This window comes from Aphanomyces astaci, assembly GCF_000520075.1.
Source record: "Aphanomyces astaci strain APO3 unplaced genomic scaffold supercont1.33, whole genome shotgun sequence".
Classification (NCBI taxonomy): Eukaryota; Oomycota; class Saprolegniomycetes; order Saprolegniales; family Verrucalvaceae; genus Aphanomyces; species Aphanomyces astaci.
In genome coordinates, this window is record NW_009798296.1 from 595,079 (window position 1) to 608,064 (window position 12,986).

A 12,986-nucleotide genomic window follows, 5' to 3' on the forward strand; every position below is an offset into this window, starting at 1 on the left:
AAGTATGGTGGCTTGTAAAAGCGGTAGTACATATATTAAATGACTACTAACTGTAAGTTATACTGTACTAGTACTACTACTATACTCGTCAAGTCTGGCTACTAAGGCGACCCGAGCCATCTGGCCCAACCCATGTGGCTGTCGGGATGGTCTCAGAAAGATGCATCTGTGTGTGGGCATTACTTGAACTGAGTGGTAAGTTCCTTTGTCAAAGCAACTACTGGTAACTCGTTGTCCAGCTTGCTCCACTTTACGACTCGCAGCCATGACCGCACTCTCCACGTCGTCGTACTCACTCATGGAGCCGCTCGTGATGAAGAAGCGCAAGCTCGAGTACATCACGCCTCCGTTGATGCACCCGCCGTCAGTCGTGGCACTCCACAGTCCCACCGCGTCCGACGACTTCGACTTTGAAGCGCACCCGCTGTACCACAGCCTGTCGCACATCAAGACGAAGCGGGTCAAGGAGCTCGAGTTCTATAAACGACACATCTACGACCTGCAAGGCCAGATCGAGACCCTCAAGCGATGCCAGACGTCGCTGCTGCCGTGGGAAGACATCGCGCAGGCCCTGAAAGATGACACACTCGACAAGGTGCGAGACAACCGATCGCTCAAGAAGGAGGTCGAGCACAACCACCGCATGTACGGGTTCCTGAAGCGATGGATCGCGTCCATCAACAGTCCCCGTTCGTCCGTCCCCCATGCGTTCCAGGACTCATGGCGCCAGTCCACGCTCTTCGCCGGCGACGACGCGTCCCGCCATGTCGGCATCACGTGGGTCATCCGCCATATGCACCGAAATGCTGATCGCGCACTGGCTCACTTGGTTTATCCGGATGAAGACGACGAATATGTGGATGTTGAAGTGGTCGAGGTGCATGAAGGCGTGCTGGAGACCCGCGTGATGCACCAGTTCACGGTCCAATATGGGTTGGAAGACGTGTCCCAAGCATGCTACGTGGCGGAGAAGACGTTCGCGCAGTTCTACCTCCAGCGAGACTTTGACGACAACTACACGGCGCTCGTGAACGAAGGTCAGGACATCGAGTACGCCCGCGAAGAAGTGGGTCCGGCCAACCAGAGCATCGCCGACTACCTCATCCAAGGTCGCTTCCACGAAGACAACCGCACCATGCTGTGCCTAAAGACCGTCATGGACGAAGCCCATCCGCTGGACGACACCACGTGGACCGTGAACACCAAGCAGTGGCTCGTGGCAGACCGCACGGGACCCTCGACCACCCGCGTCCGAACGTACTACACGATCGAACATCCCAGTACCCAGACGGGGTTTGTCCCGGTAGAAGAGGTCGCCAACGTGTTCAACGTGGACTCGGACAGCGTCGCCACGGCCGTGGACCGCCTCAAGGACAGACAAGTGGCGACACACACCGACCAGCGCAAGATGTACGCGGTGCATCTCATGAACGTGCTCGAGAACTTCACCAGCACCCCGTCGTCACCGTCGAATATCATCAAGCCGGAAACAACCGGATAGGAAAACCATTATTAATCTCACATGCCCTGTAAACTATCACTTTAGACTGAGTGTTTGTATGTATACTCATAAAACTCACCCACCCCATTGTGGATTTATTTACCGGTATATAAATCCAAAAATCAAACCCCGAAACCCCCCTAACGTTACTTGTACTGTGGGTAAAAGTTGGAGAAGCGTCAATGGTTTACGCGAGGAGACATGGCGCTTACCACCACGGACAATGATTCTGCAACATCACGTTCCGCCTAATCCTCCCACTGTCCGTGCAACTCTGTCCATACCAAGTGATACACTGTATTACTAACTGGGAAAAGGTGACGCTAAATGTATGGCTACTGTAACTGTGGGTTGATTAGGCGGTTGTTCGAAATCGTTACTAGTATTTCACATCGGCACTTCTACACGCGCGCAAAGGACGCTGGAACTGAACAAGCATTTTTGGACTCTAGTACCTCAAGTAGTACCGGTAGTACTTGTTCAGTGTATCCTGATCGTTTGATGCAAATTACAGTACACCTGGTTGCGAAATGTCCGTAGCATCCAGCAAAGTTGGAAATTTTGACGTGGCAAAGTCTAGTGGTTGCTGAGTAGAATTGTTCCAATTCCGTTGCTCCACTTGGCATTTCCTGATCAAAGTGTCCACATATTAGTACAAGAGTGATCTGGTCAAGTGCTACATTTTTTCTCAAGCAGATTGCTCAAACTCGTTTGACACCCGTTGGGCTCTTACATGGAGGAACATGTACAGATCCTATTGGGTTGGGGCTTGGATTGAGGTTGTTCTCCGAGACATTTTTCCCATAAGCAAGTGTTGCCAGTCCATTTTATGCAATAAAATAGAGCCGCGAGAAGCCAATACTGATTGTTACTTGCACAGCTATGGTACAGTAACAGTGATGCCAACTTCGAATAAGACCACGGGCTCAGACTGCCGCATCAGGTTTAGCACTGCTGCTACTCCACGTGCCAACGTTGTTGCTGAGATCTACCAAAGTATGCTATATATTTCGCTCACGACAAATAATTATTGTCATCCCTTGCTTCAACTGGTGGCTCAACAACGTGCGGTACTACACCGGTACATATGTAGTTCATGGCAATTGTTGGTCGCCTAGCTTCAAATCCAGGTTCACACAGCTTCAATATGCGTACACTGTACTAACGTTATATCATCGCAGTGTTGCCCGCGAATCTGTCAACGACGATGTAAGTTTACAGTAGTTTTGAGTTTGTGTTCGGAGCGACTTTTGTGTCAGCGGTTTTTGGCTTTTTCTACAAGCCGCTGAAATATCAGCGACTTTTTGCCTTCACTGACATTGGTTAATAACAGAGAAAAATCAACCAATGATGCGTCCTAAAATTCATTGTACATTTTCAGCTCTATGACAGCGGAGCGCAGAAAATTGTTGTCGCGTAGTGGCTGTGGTGGCCAAATGTTCAGGCGGCGAGTGGCGAAACGACGTAGAGTAGATATAGCGCATTAGAACTATGTATCTACGCAAGTCAGTCGTAAGTCGGCGGCTTGGAAATATAGACTGCCACGCTAATGGCGCACAGGTAAAGGTCAAACCGACCGACAATGCTATGTGTTTCAACCTGAGGATCAACTCTACCGTGTACAGCTTGATCTCGATGGGCTGCGACAGGATCTGTGTCCATGGAATGTGGATGCGCAGCTCCTACACGGCAGTCTTTAGTGAAAGATATCGAGGATTGGTGCTATAAGCAATGCTCGTTACTCGAATGAAGCCCCTCGAAAAGTCAAACGATTGTGCGTCTGCACGACTCCTTCTCCTTCCCGAAGGAGTCGTGCAGTCATCACTGCTAACTCTAGGCATGCGCAACCCATAAGATCAACGCCTAGCTAATCTGAAATCAGTTTACAATACACAGAGCCTAGGGTTCAGTACAAATAGGAGGTCGCGCGGGAGGGGCATGTGTACAGCGTTCGATGCGTTCTGTGTGCAGCTACCCTCGACATGGAAATGACTTACCACAGCCGTGCTTCACATGGGTAAAGTTATCCCGTCGAGGACCTACCAGTACACACCGGAGTGGAGTAACGAACCACCGGCAACCGACAAGGGTGTGCTTTGGGCGGCGTGCTCCTGCGAAATTTTGGTTTGCAACCAACAATTTATTCTGATATTTTTGCCCAATAAATAGCCACAATCCCAAAAGTCGCTGTAAACGACCTCAAGGAGGTCGTCCAGAGCGGTTTTTGCAAAAGCCGATGGAAACGATTTTGATTGGCTACTTTTCCAAAAACCGCTGACACAAAAGTCGCTCCAAACACGCCCTAACGGATGGACGAGATATCCCAATGAGAAAATACTTCGAAGTATTGTGAATTCTAATCAATATTGAATCACACTGGAGTTCTGATTGGTTGAATATCCTTGTCCTTCCTGCAAGAGCCAATCAAACCCACTCAAAAATGGATTAGCCAATAGCGTCGATTCGTGATTCGATTCGACGGGGTCTGGAAATTCGTATCGAATCCACAATACTATCTTGACTGTAAATTCTTTAAAACCTGATTGGACATATTGTGCTTTCGAGTGAAATTTCGTATTGTGGTGTGGTTTCTAGTTGGAATTTAAATCGATCTGATTGGCTACCTCAGATGAGCTCAAAATTATTAGCCAATCAAAACCTTCTCAATGAAATTCAACCAATCAGATCGATTGTGGATCGGTTTGGTTGGCGCGATTCGATTGCACCCCGTCCCCAAATTTGTACTTCGCAGTATCAAATCGACAATAACGTTATTCCTATTTTTGAGTAATACTGTATATGTGTGGCAAGGTGGTTACTTGTATTAATAGTAGTTCTCCCGAGTATTCGTTTTCAGAGTCACTCAATGTCACATTTGATTTGACAAAACTCTGTCAAATAATTAGCCAATCAATCAACGGTCGGATTCGACGATTCGGGGTACACCGGATAATTTGTATCCGTACAACCCACAATCGATTTCTTCATGTTGATCCGCCTGCGGTCGAAAGCGGGGACGTGGCGCGTGCCGGATCTGACGTCCGCATCGACTATCTTGGATGTGAAGAAGTGGGTGGAGCATGAGTATGCGATTGTTGTCGCCCGGCAGCATGTATCTCGCGATCCCAAGGGTGACGGCTTGGCCGACACGACCACCCTCCGTTCCCTGCAAGTAGGACATGGTGACATGCTGCACCTCGACTTCGACGGTGATGCGATATCCACGGGGGGAGTTGTCCATCGGAAGATCAATGCGGATGGCACTCTCACCCATGCGACGTACGACACGCGTTTGGGGAAGACCGGGTTTCGTCCTGGCATGAAGGCGTTGCGCGACATGAAGATGCATTGGACCCTAGGGGAGTTTATGGAGATGGATTCCGAGTTCGAATTCAAGATCAAGGCCCAGAAGACTGCGCACTGCAACGCCGTTCGACTCGACGCCGCGTCATGCAACGGGTTTCAGAGCTACCTGCGCAACTTTGCGTTCCAACAGTGCCGCTGTGGGTGGTTGTACGGGACGGTGGGTGCTGACGGCGTTGTGACGGTCGAGTGCATCTACGAACCGCCCCAGGAAGGTAATCTCCACGGATTTGAGGTCATGGACGACCCTCATGCGGACAAGGCGGACGTGGTGGCGGCGGCGCTCGGCTGGTCCAAAGTCGGGTGGATCTTCAGCCATCCTCCCCGCGAAGAAGCGGACTTTCACTTTTCGTCGCGGGAAATCCTTCTGGCGTCGCAGCTACAGTGCGATGATGCCGCCGGCGGCGCGTCCTCCCCGTTTGTAAGCGTCAAAGTGACGGTGGACGCGACCGGCCAGGCGTCATTCGAGGCGTTCCAGGTGAGCGACCAGTGCATGGAAATGTTCAGTGCCGGCGCGCTCGTACCCGTGGAAGCCATCCCGACGGTAATGGGCGTGCACGAGACCTTCACGGCCATGGTCGAGATGAAGGCGACGAACGAGATCGACAACAACTTCTTCCTGTGCGTGGTGCCGGTTCAACCGTACGAGTCAGCATTGCACTGCGAGTTCCCGCCGCTGCACCGCGAAGGCAGCATGCGCACCCGCTCCATGCTCAAGCAGATTCTGCATAAGTATGGACGCGACTACAAGGCGGCCCTGCGCGACTTCCACCTGCTGGTGTTCCTCGCCGACTTCCTAGACCTTCACGCAGATATCCCCGTCATCTGCCACGCCCTCTTGAACGAGGACGTGCCGCTGGACGAAGGATACAAGGTCTTGATCGATTCTGTCGCCGGCAAGTAATAATGGAAAAAGTATGGAACATTTGAAAAAGTTCTTGGCGCCAACGTCACGAAAAATATTTTGCGAAATACATAACTTGTGGAAGTTAATATGATTTCAAACGTTCGAGTGTACTCATAGTATAAATCGAGGACATACATTCACATAACCTTTATAAGAGAATAAAAGATGGAAACTAAACATGCTACATCGGATTTGATGTTGGATGTGGATACATTTAGCCTGTATAAACCTATGCATTGTGTAATCTAATGATATCCCTTGAACTAGATTACAGGGTGTTTGTTTCTTGTTGGATGGAAAGGTAAGGAAGGTTGAGCATGGGAACGTACCTGGAAGACTACCTCGAGAGCATCTACATGCTCCCGTCGGAGGTGAAGCGCAATTTCGATCTCATGCGAGAGCTGGACAAGGCAACCAGTGGACTCCTCGACAGCCTGCGTGACTCCCAGAGCACGTACCTCCGCGATGCGAGGGAGCGCGTCCGAGTGCGATGCGCCGACACGACCCTGCCTGAACCCACGGAGGAAGAACTTCGGGCATTGGTAGGAGTTGAGGACGATGCAGCAGATGCAGACGTTCCCCCTGACTTGGACAACAGCCCATTGGCGAAACTAAAGGCGAAGCGGCACCTGGTCGTACAGAAGATGGATGAGAAGGTCGCTATTGCGTCGCAGAGCTACGATTTGATCGACCACCACATCCGGCGACTGGACAACGAGTTAGAGAATTACACAGCACTGCTCAAGGCGAACGGGGAGTACGAGGATGAGCGAGTCGTCGTGGCTCCGGTGAAGAAGCAAAAGGAATCGACTGCCGAGCCTGCAACTCAAGTCAGTGTGGCTGTGGCGTCCAACAAAAAGTCTGGTGCGGCGTCGTCTGCCGCCGCTCCCGTCACCGTCACGAAGAAGTCAGGGGGCCGCAAGCGAAACGCCGCCGACGCCCAACTGGAAGCGATCCCCGAGGCCGCCGCCGTGGCCCTGCCGTTGCTGGAAGACCTGCCGATCGACCCGAACGAACCGCTATACTGCCACTGCCGGCGCATTTCGTACGGCCAAATGATCGGATGCGACAACGAAGACTGCAAGTACGAATGGTTCCACTTCGACTGCGTCGGCCTCACGGAGCAGCCGTCCGGCACGTGGTTCTGCAAGGACTGTAGCACGGGAGCTTTGACTATATAACACTGAGATAATGTTCATACTAGTATCGTAGATGTCTTGTGATCGTAGATATGACTTACATAACCTTCGAGGGCGAAGGTCTGATGAGTGTTGGCGACGTCGATATTGAAGAGTGACATGAGCGATGACCGAGAACCGCATCATGCCTCGTCCTTCCAACGGCGGCATCCTACTTCCTGCAGTCCCTTGGCCATCCACTTCATTCCATGCGCTTGGATGCTCGCCGTTCTGATCATGATGCTTTGACTTTTCGCGATCTTGGAGCGTTTTTATCCGGATATGTGGAGACGTATCCGTATATCCTTCGCTTCCAGTGGCTGGCGATCATCCCTCACTTTTGAATCTTCCTTCACCTTTCAACATGGCCGAACGCACGTACATCATGATCAAGCCGGACGGCGTCCAGCGCAACCTCGTGGGTGAAATCATCAAGCGCTTCGAGCAGAAGGGATTCCAGTTGGTTGCCCTCAAGCTGACCCAACCCGGCAAGGCCCACTTGGAAGCGCACTACGCCGACTTGTCCAGCAAGGGCTTCTTCAACGGGTTGATTGAGTACATGAACTCGGGCCCCGTGATCGCCATGGTGTGGCAAGGGTTCAACGTGGTCAAGGAAGGCCGCAAGATGCTCGGCGCCACCAAGCCCTCCGACTCGGCCCCCGGCACCATCCGCGGCGACTACGCCGTCGAAGTCGGCCGCAACATCTGCCACGGCTCCGACTCGGTGGAATCCGCCAACCACGAAATCGCGTTGTGGTTCCCTGAAGGCATCACCGAATGGAACGCCACCCGCAACACGTGGGTGTACGAAAACTAAGTATCAAAATCCACACGTTTGACACGATGTCCCTCACTTTTGTTTGCAATTACATTGTCGACTGTGCATCGTCGTAATCTACTCCGCCGGGACGACTCGAGGACGAGACGGCGATGATGCTGGTGTCCCCCTCTTCCTCGACTTCCATGCCCGTCATGGAGAACATCACGTCCATCAGATCCATCTCTTCTCTTGACGGTGGATGCTGCTCTGAACTTGAAGGACGAGGCGGTTCCTCTTCCTCGGCAGTGGACTCCTCCATGAGACTGGACAGTTCCAACTCGTCAAAGCCACAGGGAGTGTCCTCATGAACGTGGCCATGTCCTTCGTCCATCCGACTGGTTGGCTCGGCGGGGACGTGCTCCCATGAGGTGTCCATGTGTTGCTCGTCCATCGCGGCATGAGCTTGTTGGACTTGATGCACCATGAACTCCAAAGCTCGGACAACTCCTTCGTCGATTCGCTCCTCCACCTTTGCCTCTTGTTCAATCTCATCCACCGCTGTCACTGCAACATCCGCGCTTCCTTCCAACGAATTCTCCTTCACAATGACCTCTGACAACGCCAACCGGTCGACGTCTTCTGCAGCTTCTATCACTTTGGGTTGGTTCTGTGACACAGGTGCTGGATCAACACTGTCGCACACGACCTCCACCGACGGTGACATGGCGACGCTGTCCGTTTCCGCGAGCAGGTCCAGCGGCACATGAGTGGCCTCGTACACCGTCACTTCCGTCTCCTCATTCATGCTCCCAAAGAACGACGCAGGGGGGAAGTCCATCAGCGGCATGTCGTCAAATAAACCCGTCGACGCGACCGGGTGGACGGACCCGGGCTTGGGCTTGAGCTCCTGCAGCATCGGCACCGGCCTCGACGGACCGTTCAACGCCACGTCCACAAACTCGTCATTAGAATGCCGTTTCCAGGGCGGCACCACCGTCATGGGGTTGGTGCTAGCTTCCTTGGTGCGAGCGATCACGACGCTCAAGTACGCGTCCGTGTGTGCGTCCGTGAGCCGCGTCTCCTCCATCGTCCGTCTTGGAGATCCCATGAGGTCATATTTGGCGTGGGACGATGACGCGGCTGACGTGGACGGACTGCTGTCTTGCATGCTTCGAGGTGACGTGGCATGATCGTGGAGGCCGGCCGCGGACCCGTCCAGCAGTGTATTCGCAATCTCGGTCCCTTCCTGCAAATCCTTGTGCACTTCCCGGAACATCCGGATAATAGCAGCAAGCATGCAGATTTCACCACCGTTGGACGTGCGCGCGAAGAGCGGGTCCGGCATGAGGTACCCCGCGGCGAGGAGGAAGGAACCGACCATCATCCAGATCCACGGGTTGAAGCACGTCGAGTGCACCGTGTACGCGTAGTTGCTTCCGTAGTTCCACAGCCGCATGCCGATGTAGATGGCGAGCACGACCAGCGAGAACGCCGGGATGATGGTCAGGACGGTGCCGACGGTGGCGGATCCGTTGACTTCGTAGATGCTGCCCACATTCACACATCTAAGACGACGCAATACTCAAACGGACAGGATGAAGCACGTACCCCGAGGTGAACACGATGTCGTCGTAGTACCGGTAGTACACGAGCAGCTTGAGCGTGAGCAGGCCGAGCCCCACGAGCCACATGGCGAAGCGAAGAAAGGTCGACTTGCAGTCGTCGCGGTGGGTGCGGTGTCCAGAGTCGAACGAAATGCCGCAAAAGTTTACCGACCGGTTCTTGTGCACGAGGTACGCGACTTCAAAGCAGATGAGCAGCATCGCGGGAATGATGCACGCTATACCACTCATGCACGTGAGAGTCATATAAGACGGAGTACGTAGGAATGTACACTGAAACGCGAGCATGACCTTGACGCTGTCGTAGTCCTTGTCTAGACCCACGGTCGCGAGGATCATGTTCTCGTAGATGACGCAAATGCACACGAACGGCTACGTGTTGCATACAGTCGAATGGATGAATCGAAGGCATACTACATACATGCAGGATGGACGTACCGGCAGGAGGAAGGCAGCTTGGTTGTAGTACTTGCGCGCGTATTTATAGGAGAAGTAGAGCAGGACGAAGCCCGCAGCGGCAAAGAACCCGTGGAGCACCGCCGCGCCGCTCGAAACCACCTCCATGGCTGTCATTCACAAATCCGTTCTGGCAATCGTGAAACCCCGAGATCTTGGGTTACCGGATATTATCCGGACGCACCCACTGAAGATTTTAGTACCGTTGGGCCTATTTCTGTCGCCCCAAAATAGACGACCAAATCTCGATGGAGGAACTCTTTAATTTTATACAAAACCTGGTGCATTTAATACCTCCACCGAAGGATGCAACAACGGCAAGCGGCGGCGGCGGCGACCACAAGACTCAACAAGAAGAGCCACTTGGATCGACCACTGGGTAGGGGAAAGACGGAGGTCAGCGAGAGCGCGTTCTCGTTCCTCTTCTGCGAATTCGTCCAGTACTTCCAAGGCCGGGTGCTCAACATCAGCGACTTGGAACGCAAGCTCGAGGCCGCAGGGTATGGCGTCGGCGTGCGAGTGTTGGAGCTCCTGAGCTACCGCGACATGAACGGAAACGTGTCCAAGTACGTGTCTGCCTTCTTGCGTTTCCTCATCCCAATGCTTGCTTCTTCCTCCCAGGGACAAACTGCGCCGGGAAACCCGCCTCATCAACATGCTCCAGTTTGTCGTGTCTGTGTGTTGGAAGACACTGTTCGGGAAACCCGCGGATGCGCTGGAACGCAGCACCGGGAACGAAAACGAATGTAATAACGACGAGCTGATGATGCTGCACTTTCTTGTCATGGCACGTTTCTGCATGTAGACATGATCCACGAGAACGCGCCGTTGACGAACAAGTACATTTCCGTACCCACAGACATGGGCCAGCTCAACTGCGCGGCGTACACCGCGGGGGTCATTCGCGGCATCCTCGACTCGGGAGGCTTTGTACGTCTCGTCGCCCGATCAACGTCGCATCTAACTTGATGCATGGAAATAGTATTGCGAAGTGGACGCCCACACCGTCGAAATCGCGGGCGGTGGGGAAAAGACAGTCTTCTTGGTCAAGTTCGACGAACGTACCATGAAGCGCGAGAAGATCCTGTCGTGATGACGTCCGTAAACCCAAGGAATTGCCCCGCCACATGCCGCTTTAGTTCACATGGTGTTCTTAAACACAGGGAATCAATAACATTAGTCGTGTATTAACAAGCACCAGGGTCTGTATATCATAATCATTTGACCTGTTAATATTGCCCTTTTACCCTTAAAATGTAATCACACTAATTGAAGTCACACACTAATCAGATATTGACTCTGGTTTCCTGTAATCTGATTGGCTAAATCCTTCTGTCGATATAGTACACTAACTACAGTATTAACAGTTACTGCTGGTATGAATACTAACTATGTAACGTTAGTACATCCATGTCAATAAACAGAGGCAGTGTCGTACTGAGTGCCCAATTCTACGATACAAAAGGTCCTACGGGCGCCGTCGGCGCAAGTGTTGGGCGACGTTTCGCGCTTGGTGGACTCCATTTCGCACACCGTTGGCCACCTTGTGCACCTTATTGACCACGTTCTGGGCCTTATTGAGCACCGCTCCCGCCTTCTTGGCCTTGGCGGCGACCTTGCCTGCGCCCGCCGCCACTTTGCCCATCTTGGCGACACCCGCGCCCGCCTTGACCGCCTTGGCTCCCACCGCCGCCACCTTGGCCACCTTCACGCCCACAGCGATTCCCTTGGCCAGCAACGCCAGACCCGTAAAGATGAACTGCCGACGCGCCTTGAACTTGCCGCCTTTGGTCACTTGGCCACTCGCTTCCTTCTCGCGGTTCTCCTGCTCTTCTTCGGGGTCCACCACTGTGATGCGCTCCGCCGTGTCCTGCACCATCCTACCGCTCGCGTCGCGGTGGGGCTGGCCCACGGGCACCATCTCGCGACGCACGCGGAGGTCTTTGGGCAGCTCGCAGGCGCCTTGAAGCACCAAGAACACAAGAACGATCAACCAACGAAGCAGACTCGCCATGATTCAATTCGGACGAATATGCGATTATGATGACCAAATAATGCACACCACTACGACCTTGCATACTATACACAAATTTAACAGTAAAATTGCTTGTGTGGTCAGTGTGGATCTGTCGATCGTCGTCGAATCGTGAGTTGACAAAGTCACACTGGGCTAAACCGATCCTAAATGCTGTATGTAGACTTCCTATTGGTGAAATGACGTTGCAAATCGTACGAAGCGGGGAAAACACACTTTCATACAGTAGTGGGTTTTATTGGAGCTATTTTGGAAGATTGAAATAAATACTACTGATAATAAAGAGATACTCCGTCCCAAAATACTTGTGTAGTTTCCGGGAGGGGGGAAATGACACGTCATTATATTTTCAAGTGATTTTCAAACTTATCTTTCGTCTGCCCATCGTCGAATTTCTCGTGTTTGATTGGTTTATGTGAACAAGCGCGCCAAGTCCTGTCAAGTCATGCGTCAGCGAGGGAAAAATACACAACAACCATCGCAGAAGTCGTCCACATACTTTAAATCATATAAAATAGTGATCAACATTCGCAATGCGTGTCAAAAAGCATGACCTGACGAACGATGACCGCGAGGCCATCCTTCGGGAGATTCTGCTGAACAGCAGAAAGACCTAGTTGGCCAGATTGCCCAACGGCATTGCGCAGGTGCTTGCGGAGAAGTACAACTGCCATCATTCCACCATTCGCCAAGGGGTTACCACCGGCAACATCAAAGTTTCGGTTGCGAGCAGAAAGAAGGGTCGGGTGGGTAGGAAGAGGGCCTATACCGCCGAGCAGGTCAAAGCAAAGATATTGCGAGTACCACTCGCCCAACGCACAACACTGCGCTCAATCTCGGAGCTCACAGGTATACAGGGATCTACGGAACTTAAGGCCTACTTTTTCTTCGGGTGCAAATACTTGATGGTGGTTGGCTGCCTTACTTCGAAGTACGCACGCCTTTCCTGCCAATCGGAGACGTGATGCCCATTTTTATTGGCTCGAGTTGAGTCCGGATTTATATTTTGGAGGTCATTTTATTAGACAATCAAGGAGCCACTAATCTACATGCAAGTTGAATGCCACAGGCCAAGTTTTCTGAAGGATATTAGTTCTTGCGTTACAATGAAAAAAGTCGACTTGATTGATACAATGCTTCCAGTGTAAGCGTAAGCGTTTGACG

General features: G+C 52.3%; 7 protein-coding genes across 11 annotated transcripts; 5 read left to right on the forward strand and 2 right to left on the reverse strand.

Annotated features, from left to right (window-relative positions):
* Positions 1-123: 123 nt before the first annotated feature.
* On the forward strand, positions 124-1,543 carry H257_11389 (hypothetical protein). Its single transcript, XM_009838294.1, has 2 exons — positions 124-195; positions 240-1,543. The coding sequence occupies exons 1-2, from the start codon at positions 147-149 to the stop codon at positions 1,499-1,501; spliced, it is 1,311 nt and encodes a 436-aa protein (XP_009836596.1). The 5' UTR covers positions 124-146; the 3' UTR covers positions 1,502-1,543.
* A 2,764-nt stretch (positions 1,544-4,307) lies between these two features.
* H257_11390 (hypothetical protein) lies at positions 4,308-5,925 on the forward strand. The gene has a single exon (XM_009838295.1). It carries the CDS (start codon positions 4,488-4,490, stop codon positions 5,766-5,768), a length of 1,281 nt encoding a protein of 426 aa, XP_009836597.1. The 5' UTR covers positions 4,308-4,487; the 3' UTR covers positions 5,769-5,925.
* A 131-nt stretch (positions 5,926-6,056) lies between these two features.
* Positions 6,057-6,984, forward strand: H257_11391 (hypothetical protein). The gene has a single exon (XM_009838296.1). The coding sequence runs from the start codon at positions 6,089-6,091 to the stop codon at positions 6,950-6,952; it is 864 nt and encodes a 287-aa protein (XP_009836598.1). The 5' UTR covers positions 6,057-6,088; the 3' UTR covers positions 6,953-6,984.
* Positions 6,985-7,293: 309 nt separating this feature from the next.
* On the forward strand, positions 7,294-7,802 carry H257_11392 (hypothetical protein). The gene has a single exon (XM_009838297.1). The coding sequence runs from the start codon at positions 7,314-7,316 to the stop codon at positions 7,764-7,766; it is 453 nt and encodes a 150-aa protein (XP_009836599.1). The 5' UTR covers positions 7,294-7,313; the 3' UTR covers positions 7,767-7,802.
* Positions 7,779-9,912, reverse strand: H257_11393. 2 transcript variants are annotated; one of them, XM_009838299.1, is made up of 4 exons: positions 9,770-9,912; positions 9,604-9,703; positions 9,318-9,549; positions 7,779-9,256 (listed from the first exon to the last, which is right to left on the reverse strand). In XM_009838299.1, the coding sequence occupies exons 1-4, from the start codon at positions 9,902-9,904 to the stop codon at positions 7,816-7,818; spliced, it is 1,908 nt and encodes a 635-aa protein (XP_009836601.1). In that variant the 5' UTR covers positions 9,905-9,912; the 3' UTR covers positions 7,779-7,815. The 2 variants fall into 2 exon arrangements, with proteins under 2 accessions (XP_009836601.1, XP_009836600.1); XM_009838298.1 differs by having other exon boundaries at positions 7,779-9,549.
* Positions 9,913-10,037: 125 nt separating this feature from the next.
* On the forward strand, positions 10,038-11,013 carry H257_11394 (hypothetical protein). 4 transcript variants are annotated; one of them, XM_009838303.1, is made up of 4 exons: positions 10,038-10,353; positions 10,409-10,533; positions 10,593-10,717; positions 10,770-11,013. In XM_009838303.1, the coding sequence occupies exons 1-4, from the start codon at positions 10,094-10,096 to the stop codon at positions 10,878-10,880; spliced, it is 621 nt and encodes a 206-aa protein (XP_009836605.1). In that variant the 5' UTR covers positions 10,038-10,093; the 3' UTR covers positions 10,881-11,013. The 4 variants fall into 4 exon arrangements, with proteins under 4 accessions (XP_009836605.1, XP_009836604.1, XP_009836602.1 ...); XM_009838302.1 differs by having other exon boundaries at positions 10,409-10,717; XM_009838300.1 differs by having other exon boundaries at positions 10,593-11,013.
* Positions 11,014-11,081: 68 nt separating this feature from the next.
* On the reverse strand, positions 11,082-11,905 carry H257_11395 (hypothetical protein). Its single transcript, XM_009838304.1, has one exon. The coding sequence runs from the start codon at positions 11,799-11,801 to the stop codon at positions 11,256-11,258; it is 546 nt and encodes a 181-aa protein (XP_009836606.1). The 5' UTR covers positions 11,802-11,905; the 3' UTR covers positions 11,082-11,255.
* Positions 11,906-12,986: the final 1,081 nt, after the last annotated feature.

Excerpts from the sequence above, each read along its gene's own strand:
- H257_11389 (XM_009838294.1), top strand. The coding sequence starts at position 147 with ATGGTCTCAGAAAGATGCATCTGTGTGTGGGCATTACTTGAACTGAGT. Across the intron at positions 196-239 it reads GGCATTACTTGAACTGAGTG|CTTGCTCCACTTTACGACTC; the intron begins GTAAGTTCCTTT and ends CTCGTTGTCCAG.
- H257_11390 (XM_009838295.1), top strand. The coding sequence starts at position 4,488 with ATGTTGATCCGCCTGCGGTCGAAAGCGGGGACGTGGCGCGTGCCGGAT.
- H257_11391 (XM_009838296.1), top strand. The coding sequence starts at position 6,089 with ATGGGAACGTACCTGGAAGACTACCTCGAGAGCATCTACATGCTCCCG.
- H257_11392 (XM_009838297.1), top strand. The coding sequence starts at position 7,314 with ATGGCCGAACGCACGTACATCATGATCAAGCCGGACGGCGTCCAGCGC.
- H257_11393 (XM_009838299.1), bottom strand. The coding sequence starts at position 9,904 with ATGACAGCCATGGAGGTGGTTTCGAGCGGCGCGGCGGTGCTCCACGGG. Across the intron at positions 9,704-9,769 it reads AAGCTGCCTTCCTCCTGCCG|CCGTTCGTGTGCATTTGCGT; the intron begins GTACGTCCATCC and ends TGCAACACGTAG. Across the intron at positions 9,550-9,603 it reads GGTCATGCTCGCGTTTCAGT|CGTGCATCATTCCCGCGATG; the intron begins GTACATTCCTAC and ends TGAGTGGTATAG.
- H257_11394 (XM_009838303.1), top strand. The coding sequence starts at position 10,094 with ATGCAACAACGGCAAGCGGCGGCGGCGGCGACCACAAGACTCAACAAG. Across the intron at positions 10,354-10,408 it reads ATGAACGGAAACGTGTCCAA|GGACAAACTGCGCCGGGAAA; the intron begins GTACGTGTCTGC and ends TCTTCCTCCCAG. Across the intron at positions 10,718-10,769 it reads TCCTCGACTCGGGAGGCTTT|TATTGCGAAGTGGACGCCCA; the intron begins GTACGTCTCGTC and ends GCATGGAAATAG.
- H257_11395 (XM_009838304.1), bottom strand. The coding sequence starts at position 11,801 with ATGGCGAGTCTGCTTCGTTGGTTGATCGTTCTTGTGTTCTTGGTGCTT.